At 40.0% G+C, this 10750-nt stretch overlaps 1 protein-coding gene across 1 annotated transcript; it reads left to right on the plus strand.

The window, feature by feature from the left end:
• Positions 1-1861: 1861 nt before the first annotated feature.
• On the plus strand, positions 1862-2815 carry LOC307100009 (olfactory receptor 7A10-like; the record flags this gene model as incomplete). The annotated part of the gene is made up of 1 exon (XM_079772274.1): positions 1862-2815. One exon carries the CDS (start codon positions 1862-1864, stop codon positions 2813-2815), a length of 954 nt encoding a protein of 317 aa, XP_079628400.1.
• Between the last annotated feature and the right edge of the window lie 7935 nt (positions 2816-10750).

The raw sequence follows: 10750 nt of genomic DNA on the forward strand, positions 1-10750 counted from the left end.
TCAGATCCATAAGGGACACACTCAAGGGGCAGACTCAGTGAGCACCAAAGCCCCACTGAAGCAAGTCTTCTCCCATAAAGGTGTCTCCAGCATAGAAATTCTCCCATCGTAGACACAGCTGATCCTCACAGCCAAATGGCCTGGAGGTCAATTCCTCCCAAAGATACCAACAATAATCAAGGCTTAACTACAACAAGACTGTGCACACAGCCCACAAAGAGGTGCACCAAGGGTGTCCACCTCAGGTAACTGGGGAAGCTGAGCCACTGGGCGCTATAGGACACTTAGCACACAAAGCCACTCTAGCAACACAGGGAACCAGCCAAAATGCGGAGAAAAAGAAACAGGTCACAAATGACAGAAATGGAGGAAAGCAAACTACTGGATATAGAGTTCAAAACCACAGTTACAAGGTTTTTTAAGAATCTTCTAGAAACCGCCTAAACTAAATAAATTTAGTGAGACCCTCGAGGATATGAAAAAGAATCAACTAGAAATTAAGTGTACACTGACTGAAATAAAGAATAATATACAGAGATCCAACGGCAGATTAGAGGATCCCAAGAATCAAGTCAAAGATTTGAAATACAAAGAAGCAAAAAACACCCAACCGGAAAAGAAAAAAGAATCCAAAAATATGAAGATAGTACAAGGAGCCTCTGGGACAATGTCAAGCATACCAACATCAGAATTATGGGGGTGCCAGAAGAATAGAGAGAGCAAGATATTGAAAACTGATTTGAAGAAATAATGAATGAAAACTTCCCCCACCTGGTGAAAGAAATAGACTTACAAGTCCAACAAGCGCAGAGAACCCCAAACAAAAGGAATCCAAAGCGGACCACACCAAGACACATCATAATTAAAATGCCAAGTGCAAAAGACAAAGACAGAATATTAAAAGCTGCAAGAGAAAAGAGTTAGTTACCTACAAGGGAGTACCCATACAATTGTCAGCTGATTTCTCAACAGAAACTATGCAGGCCAGAAGGGAGTGGCAAGAAATATTCAAAGTGATGAATAGCAAGAACCTACAACCAAGATTACTCTACCCAGGAAAGCAATCATTCAGAATTGAAGGTCAAATAAAGAGCTTCACATACAAGAAAAAGCTAAAGCAGTTCATCACCACCAAAACAGTATTACAGGAAATGTTGAAGGGTATTCTAAAGAAGAATAAAAAGAGGAGGAAGGAAAAGAAGAATGAGTATGAGGGGGAGGGAGGGGAGAAATAGGAGGTGGAGGAAGAAAAGGAGAAAAAAAAGGTAGAAAATATGAAGAATAGAATGGCAATAAAAACTTATCTCAGTAATTGAAACTAAAAATCAAGGTAAGTGAAAAAGGAATCTAATGAACAAAATAAACTGATGAATGAAATAGAACCAGAGGCATAGAAACATGGAACAGACTGACGAATCTCAGAGGGAAGGGGACAAATAGGGAAGAGATTAACCAAAGAACATAATTATACACATATATTCATTACCTATGGACACAGACAATAGGATGGTGAAGGCCTGCAGTGGGATGGGAACTAGGTAAAGGGGGTAATGGAGTTGAAAAAGGAGGACATCTGTAATACTCTTAATAATAAAGATTTTAAAGCAAACAAATGAACAACAACAAAAAAAAACTGTGTAGTCCATGGCCACCTTGGGGAAAAGGTCAGAGGCGAACAGAAATTCCTAATGAGAGATGTCATGGGTTGGGGTGGGGTGTTTTAAAGGGGATATGTTGGAAAAATAGATATTGATTGCTTTGCTACAAAATATAATTGCAGCATTTCAATTGTGTTAGTAATAGCCAATTGTTTAAAAAATGATCATGCTATTTTTTCTTTCCTACAAGTCACCTACACCACATGGGACGAGGAAATGATACCCCAATTTCAGAATTTATTCTCCTGGGATTTTCAGAGGAACCAGCACTGCAGGCCCTCATATTTGGGCTCTTCCTCTCCATGTACCTGATCACTATGTTGGGAAACCTGCTCATCATCCTGGCCTTCAGCTCATACTCCCACCTCCACACGCCCATTTACTTCTTCCTCTCCAACCTGTCCTTGGTAGACATCTGTGTCACCTCCACCACCATCCCTAAGATGCTGTGGAACATCCTGACACAGAGCAGAGTCATAACCTATGCAGGCTGCATCACCCAGATGTATTTTTGCATACTATTTGCAGGGTTGGATGACATCCTCTTGACTGTGATGGCCTATGACCACTTTGTAGCCATCTGCCACCCCCTGCACTTCATGGTCATCATGAACCCCTGGCTCTGTGGACTGCTGGTTCTGGTGTCCTGGATCATGAGTGCCCTGAATTCCCTCTTACAAAGCGTAATGGTATTGCAGCTGTCCTTCTGTACACACTTTGAGATCGCCCACTATTTCTGTGAAATCCAACAGGTCTTCCAACTTGCCTTTTCCGACACCTTTCTTAATAACATGGTGATTTATTTTGCAGCTATGCTACTAGGTGCTGGTCCCCTCACTGGTATCATTTACTCTTACTCTAAAATAATTTCCTCCATTTGTGGAATCCCATCAGCTCAGGGGAAGTATAAAGCATTTTCTACCTGTGCGTCTCACCTCTCAGTTGTCTCCTTATTTTATGGTACAGTCCTAGGAGTGTATCTCAGCTCTGCTGCTACCCACAGCTCACACTCAAGTGCAGCAGCCTCAGTGATGTATGCTGCGGTCACACCCATGCTGAACCCCTTCATCTACAGTCTGAGAAACAAAGACATAAAGAGGGCCCTGAAAAGATTCTATGGGATGGCAGGTACAAAAGGGACAATCATCCTGAGGTAGAAAAGTGCTCCAAGACCCCAAACCAGAAATTGAGATTCTTTCATCAGATTGTAGTTTTCAGACTTGTTCCTTATATTCTGTCCTTGAATGTCCTTTCTTTGTTTCAATTCTTCTATGCAATTTAAGTAACCATTTTAGTAAGCTTTCTGCTTTGTCTGTTATATGGACAGTAGTCCCCTTTGTCTTTTTTGACCTTCACAACGTTTTTTCCAACCTTGATCAGAAATATTTGGAAGTTTTCATTTAATTCACTGGCAACATTGATGTCTTAACAATAATTTCTTCTCAAATAACTTATATCGTTGTATGTAATTTGTTCTGTGTTCACCATGTTTCCCTCATTCTTTGTACATCAATATCTTAACTGATCTGATAGAGGAGAGTGTAGACGTGTGTGGTGTGTGTGTGTGTATGAGCTAGGGTCAGTTAGATTCTGCAGGTCTTCCAAGGGGCTGCCTAACCGGGCAGTCCTAGACGGCGGATCCCCGCGCACAAAGCGGACACTTCTCGGCGGCTGGTGTGGACGCGGAGACCACGCCATCTTGGGAAACAGAGCTGCCTGAGACCCGGATCCTGGCTTCTGACACAAACCAGGACCCTGCAGCCACTGGGGACAGAGAACTGCTATCACAGCTTCTGACCAACAAACAACAAGAATCCAGACTTCCTGGCAGATTTCCGTGAGTCAAAGAGCCTATCCCCAAAACACTGAACAGCTGCGAGCACCAGAACACCAGTCCCCTATCGGCGCAAACGTTCGGATTCAAAGGAACCCTTCACTGAACCACGGAAAGGTCAGATTTCGCCTGAAATAAGGTGTGGTTTCTAATCCCCGCGGTGGGAGGGAAGCGCGCGAGCCGCGGGACCAGCGGGAACCGGGAGGTCTGTGCCTAGAAAAATCGGCGGCAGTAGGAGCTGCCGTGAGCCGTGAATGTGGAAGGGGGTCCTCTGAGCTGCTAACTGAAGTGACCTCTTAAAAGCAACTCATTTTAATCTGACGAGGAGGATCAGACTAAGAATTTTCAAAGGAGTGCAGGCTTCTTAGTCTGGCGCACAGACCCACTGTCCGCGCACTTGGGCTCTTTCCGGCTCTGATTACTAAGCCCAATGCATAGGAAAACCCAGGTGGAAAAACCCTGAAAGACTGCAGGGGAAGTTGTTTTTTCGGAACCTGGGAACAGAGCTGGGTGTGACCATCGGAGAGGCAGCTGTGAGGCACACACCTCCACAAACCGGTAGTGAGTGCCATAGAGGGGAAAAAAAAAAAAAAAAGCTAGAGAGGCCCGGAAGTCAATTCAGAAACACTGCCACCCAGGGGCTGAAACGCTAATTGTCTCTGGTGTAATCAAAAATAAATACCAGAAATTAAGACACGGCCTGCTCAAAAAGCAGGACTGGCCTACAACACTGAGGAGCAGAGGAACGAAGCTGAACTGAAATACCGCCCAGACTGGGAAACAACAAGAATAATAGAGGAAGTGAATGACAGCCGCTACTGCACATTTTAGTCTTCCTATTTTTTAATTTTTAATTCTTTTTTCAATTTTTTTATTCTAATTTTTTTATTTTCATTTTTTGCATCTTTTACTTAAGAAACAAAATTTTTTTTCTTTTTCCTCACTTGATTATCACCTTTTTAATTATTACATTTTTATTTTCAATCAGCATTATTATTACTATTATTTTACTTTTTTTTAATGTCATTAGACTTTCTCTTTCTTTTATTTTGGGATTAGTGTCCTACATTCTATTTGCATCTTTCCCTTACCCTATCTCAATGCTAACATTTTGCCATCACTCTCCTCCTAACCTTTCCCCTTTTGGCCTTCTGCTTATCTTAACTCTTTCTGGCTTTAGATTTTCCCTACTTTTTCAGTTTACCCTCTGCTAAAATTTCACCCTACTTATATATCTAATTCCCAACCCCCTGCTCCAAATCCATACATACCTCTCTCTACGCTACCTTAAAAAAAAATTATTTTTCTCTCTGGCCTTTTGTTGTTGTTTGCTTGAATGTTGATTAGATTGAATTTTTATGCTTTTTTTCTGAGACTGTTTTGATTATTCTTTTTGTTTGGTTGGTTGGTTCTATTGTTTGCTTTGTTTTTGTTTGTTTTTTACTTTTGTTTTCCCTTGCCTCACTTGATATTAGTTGGTGTTGCAGTTTGTATTAATCTCCAGGCTCGTGTTGCTGGAATTTGCTGGGATTAGTGGTTGTTCTAGTGGAGTCTACTCCCCATATATATAGTTTGTTCCCCTTTTCTCTCTTAGTATTGTTCTTGTCTCTCTTACTTATTTTTTTTTCTTTTCTTTTTCTGCTCTTCTCCCAAGTTCAGATTCACACTCTTTTTTGTTGTTGTTGTTCTTTCTTTTTACTCTCCCTCTTCCACTCCTATTCCCTAATTTGTCTTTCTCTGGTGGTTACCTTTATTGGAGGTTATTAATATCGTGAATACAATTCTGTTCAGTGCCTTGTGTGTTGTGCCTGGTTGTGTCGTATTTTGTACCTTTAAATCAACGCCGGAGAGAGAGAATTATATAACCAGACACGCAGAGAAGAGAGACCATGGGGAGACAAAAAAATAGCCCCCACAGGAAAGAGAAGCAGGCATCACCAGAAAAGGAAGTAAACGAACTAGAGGCAAACAACCTATCAGAGAAAGAATTCAGAGAAATGGTCATAAGGTGGCTGAAAAGGATGGAAGACAAATTCGACAATATGAGTAAGAACCAAGAGGAAATGAAGAAGAACCAAGAAGAAATGAAAAATGACATCGCTGCTGTAAAGAATTCAATAGAAAGCATCAAGAGTAGACTAGAAGAAGCAGAGGACCGCATAAGTGAGCTAGAAGACAAGATGGAAAAAAATACCCAATTACAACAGCTTCTAGAAACAAAAATTAGAAAGCATGAGGAGAGCCTAAGGGAACTTCGGGACAACACAAAACAAAACAACATCAGGATAATAGGGGTACCAGAAGGAAAGGAAACGGAGCAAGGAATAGAAAACCTGTTTGAAGAAATAATAACAGAAAAGTTCCCTGATATAGGGAAGAAAAAACCCACACAAATCCAAGAAGCTCACAGAGTTCCAAGCAAAATGAACCCCAAAAGACCGACACCAAGGCACATTATAATTAAGTTGGCAAACACCAACGACAAAGTAAGAATCTTAAAAGCGGCCAGAGAGAGACAGACAGTTACATACAAGGGAACCCCCATCAGACTAGCAACTGATTTCTCAACAGAAACTCATCAGGCCAGAAGGGAATGGAATGAAATATACAAAGTCATGCAAAGGAAGGGCCTCAATCCAAGAATACTGTACCCAGCAAGGCTATCAATCAAAATTGAAGGTGAAATCAGGAGCTTCACAGACAAAAAAGGGCTAAGGGAGTTTATCACCACCAAACCAGCAATGAAAGAAATGCTAAAGGGTCTGCTGTAAAAAACAAAAAAAAAAAAAAGAAAGAAAGAAATAGGAAGCAAAGAAGGAACACAGGGGTATAGAATAAAAATGGCGACAAATAAGTGCCTATCAATAATAACTTTAAATGTAAATGGATTGAATGCCCCAATCAAAAGACATAGGGTAACAGATTGGATAAGAAAACAAAACCCATATATCTGCTGTCTACAGGAAACCCACCTCAAAAAAAAGGACGCATACAGACTGAGAGTAAAGGGATGGAAAAAGGTTTTCCAGGCGAATGGAAATGAAAAAAAAGCTGGGGTAGCAATACTTATAGCTGACAAATTAGATCTCAAAGTGAAGGACATAACAAGAGATAATGAAGGCCACTTCATAATACTAAAGGGAGAAATCCAACAAGAAGAAATAACTCTGGTAAACATATATGCACCCAACACAGGAGCACCAAGATACATTAAAAAACTCCTGGAAGATATCAAAGGAGAGATTGACAGCAATACAATTATGGTAGGAGACTTCAATACCCCACTATCACCATTGGACAAATCCTCTAAACAAAAACTCAGCAAAGAAACATCAATCCTAAATGACTCACTAGACCAGATGGAATTAATTGACATCTTCAGAACATTTCACCCCAAAGCCACAGAATATACATTCTTCTCAAGTGCACATGGGACATTTTCAAAGATAGACCATATGTTAGGACATAGGCAAAGTCTCTCCAAATTCAAGAAGATAGAAATCATATCAAGTTTCTTCTCAGATCACAGTGGCATAAAACTGGAAATCAACTACAATAAAAACAACCCAAAGAAACCAAACACATGGAGACTAAACAGCATGCTATTAAACCATGACTGGGTTACCAAAGACATCAAGGAAGAAATAAAAAACATCATGGCAACAAATGACAATGAAAACACAACAATCCAAAATCTATGGGACACAGCGAAAGCAGTCCTGAGAGGGAAGTTCATAGCTCTACAAGCCTACTGCAAAAAACAAGAAACAATGGTAATAAATTACCTAACCCAACAACTCAAAGAGTTAGAGAGAGAGCAACAAGAAAAGCCCAGTGTAAGCAGAAGGAAAGAAATAATAAAGATCAGAGCGGAGATAAACGACATAAAGACCAAAGAAACAATACAAAAGATCAACAAAACCAAGAGCTGGTTCTTTGAAAGGATAAACAAGATTGATGAACCTCTAGCCAGGCTCACCAAGAAGCAAAGAGAGAGGACCCAAATAAACAAAATCAGAAATGAAAGAGGTGAAATAACAACAGACCCTGATGAAATACAAAGGATTGTTACAAAATACTACGAACAACTCTATTCCAACAAACTGGACAACTTGGAGGAAATGGACATATTCCTAGACAAATACAACCTTCCAAAACTCAATCAGGAAGAATCTAAACAGCTCAACAGGCAAGTAACTATGGAAGAAATTGAAGCAGTCATCAAAAAGCTTCCGGCAAACAAAAGCCCGGGGCCTGACGGCTTCACAGGAGAGTTTTACCAAACTTTCAAGGAAGAACTAAAACCTATCCTCCTCAGACTATTCCAAAAAATTCAAGAGGAAGGAACACTTCCAGCTCCTTCGATGAAGCCAGCATCACCCTAATACCAAAACCAGATAAAGACAACACAATGAAAGAGAATTACAGACCAATATCCCTCATGAACATAGATGCCAAAATCCTCAACAAAATCCTAGCAAATCGGCTCCAGCAATACATCAGAAAGATCATACATCGTGACCAAGTAGGATTTATCCCAGGAATGCAAGGATGGTACAATACCCGCAAATCAATAAATGTGATACATCACATAAACAAATTGAGAGATAAAAATCATATAGTCATATCAATAGATGCAGAAAAAGCATTTGACAAAATCCAACACCCTTTCTTGATAAAAACTCTCAACAAGGTGGGAATAGAAGGATCATACCTCAACATAATAAAAGCTATATATGATAAACCCACAGCAAACATCATACTCAATGGGCAAAAACTAAAACCATTTCCCCTAAGAACAGGAACAAGACAGGGATGCCCACTCTCACCACTCCTGTTTGACATAGTACTGGAAGTATTAGCTACCGCAATTAGGCAAGAAGAAGAAATAAGAGGCATCCAAATTGGAAAAGAAGAAGTGAAGCTGTCCTTATTTGCAGATGACATGATATTGTACGTAAAAAAACCAAAAGATTCCATCAAAAAACTAATAGACTTAATAAATGAATTTGGCAATGTAGCGGGATACAAAGTTAACGCCAAGAAATCTATGGCATTTCTATACACCAATAGTGAACTTACAGAAAGAGAGACTAAAAAAGCAATCCCATTTACCATCGCACCAAAAAAATTAAGATACCTAGGAATAAACTTAACTAAGGAGGTAAAAGACCTATACGCGGAAAACTACAGGACACTGAAAAAAGAGATAGAGGAAGACATAAACAGATGGAAGAACATACCATGTTCATGGATTGGTAGAATCAACATCATTAAAATGTCCATACTACCCAAAGTAATCTACAGATTCAATGCACTCCCCATCAAAATACCAACGGCATATTTCACAGACCTAGAAAGAACTCTCCAAAAATTCATCTGGAATAAAAAAAGACCCCGAGTAGCCGCAGCAATCCTGAGAAAGAAGAATAAAGTAGGAGGGATCTCAATACCAGATTTCAAGCTGTATTACAAAGCCACTGTTCTCAAAACAGCCTGGTACTGGCACAAGAACAGACATATAGATCAATGGAACAGAATAGAGAATCCAGATATTGACCCAAACCACTATGCTCAATTAATATTTGACAAAGGAGGCATGAACATACAATGGAATCAAGACAGTCTCTTCAATAAATGGTGTTGGGAAAATTGGACACACACATGCAAAAAAATGAAACTAGATCACCAACTTACACCATACACAAAAATAAACTCAAAATGGATACAGGACTTAAACATAAGACGGGAAACCATAAAAACACTAGAGGAATCCACAGGCAACAAAATCTCAGACATATGCCAAAAGAACTTCTTCACTGACACTGCCCCTAGGGCAATGGAAGCTAAAGAGAAAATTAACAAATGGGACTACATCAAAATAAAAAGCTTTTTTACAGCAAAAGAAACCATCAACAAAACAACAAGAAAGCCCACTGCATGGGAGAACATATTTGCAAATGCTAGCACTGATAAAGGTTTAATCTCCAACATCTACAGGCAGCTTATGCAACTTAATAAAAGGAAGATAAATGATCCAATAAAAAAATGGGCAACAGACCTAAACAGAATATTTTCAAAAGAAGACAGAAGGAAGGCCAAGAGACACATGAAAACATGCTCAAAGTCACTTATTATCCGAGAGATGCAAATCAAAACAACAATGAGGTACCATCTCACACCTGTCAGAATGGCTATCATCAACAAATCAACAAACAACAAGTGTTGGCGAGGATGTGGACAAAAAGGAACCCTCGTGCACTGCTGGTGGGAATGCAGACTGGTGCAGCCACTGTGGAGAACAGTATGGAGTTTCCTCAAAAAACTGAAAATGGAACTCCCATTTGACCCAGTAATCCCACTCCTGGGAATATATCCGAAGAAACTAGAAACACCAATCAGAAAGGATATATGCACCCCTATGTTCATAGCAGCACAATTTACAATAGCTAAGATTTGGAAACAGCCTAGGTGCCCGTCAGCAGATGACTGGATCAAAAAACTGTGGTACATCTACACAATGGAATACTATGCTGCCATAAAAAAGAAGGAATTCTCATCATTTGCAGCAACCTGGATGGAATTGGAGAATATTATACTAAGTGAAATAAGCCAGTCAATGAAAGAAAAATACCACATGATCTCACTCATTTATGGATAATAAAGAACATTATAAACTGATGAACAAAAAGATAGATACAGAGACAGTAAAGCAACAAACAGACTTTCAAATTACAGGGGGAAAGTTAGGGAGCGGGGGAGATAAGAAATCAAACGAAGGACTTGTATGCATGCATATAAGCATAAACAATGGACGCAAAACTCTGGGGGGTGAGGGCAAGTGTGGGTGTGGGGTGGGGGCGGGGGGTAATGGTAAGATATGTACACATATAATACCGCAATAAAAATTAAAAATATATATATATCTTAACTGATCTTCTTGATACTGTAGACTTTATGATTGTTCCCTAGAAGTCTCAGTCTATTGATAGTGATGCAATAGGATAGGAATGCCTGGGCACTGGCCTGGGTCCTACAACTTGTTCCTCAGATCAGAGTCAGGGTTGTGACTAGATGGATCCTTATGGTCCTGATGATTTCAACAACCAACATGGAACTATGAACATGTAAGTGTTATTACTCACAGGTCCAGCATGCCCAAATACCACACCGGAGAGTTGGAATTAGGACAGGGGAAGGAAAAGCAGGCTCACCCCAGTGTTTCGTTATCTAGATTACTCAGGGTTTTCCTCCTCCT

This window comes from Cnephaeus nilssonii (genome assembly GCF_951640355.1).
Source record: "Cnephaeus nilssonii genome assembly, chromosome: 5".
Lineage (NCBI taxonomy): Eukaryota > Metazoa > Chordata > Mammalia > Chiroptera > Vespertilionidae > Cnephaeus > Cnephaeus nilssonii.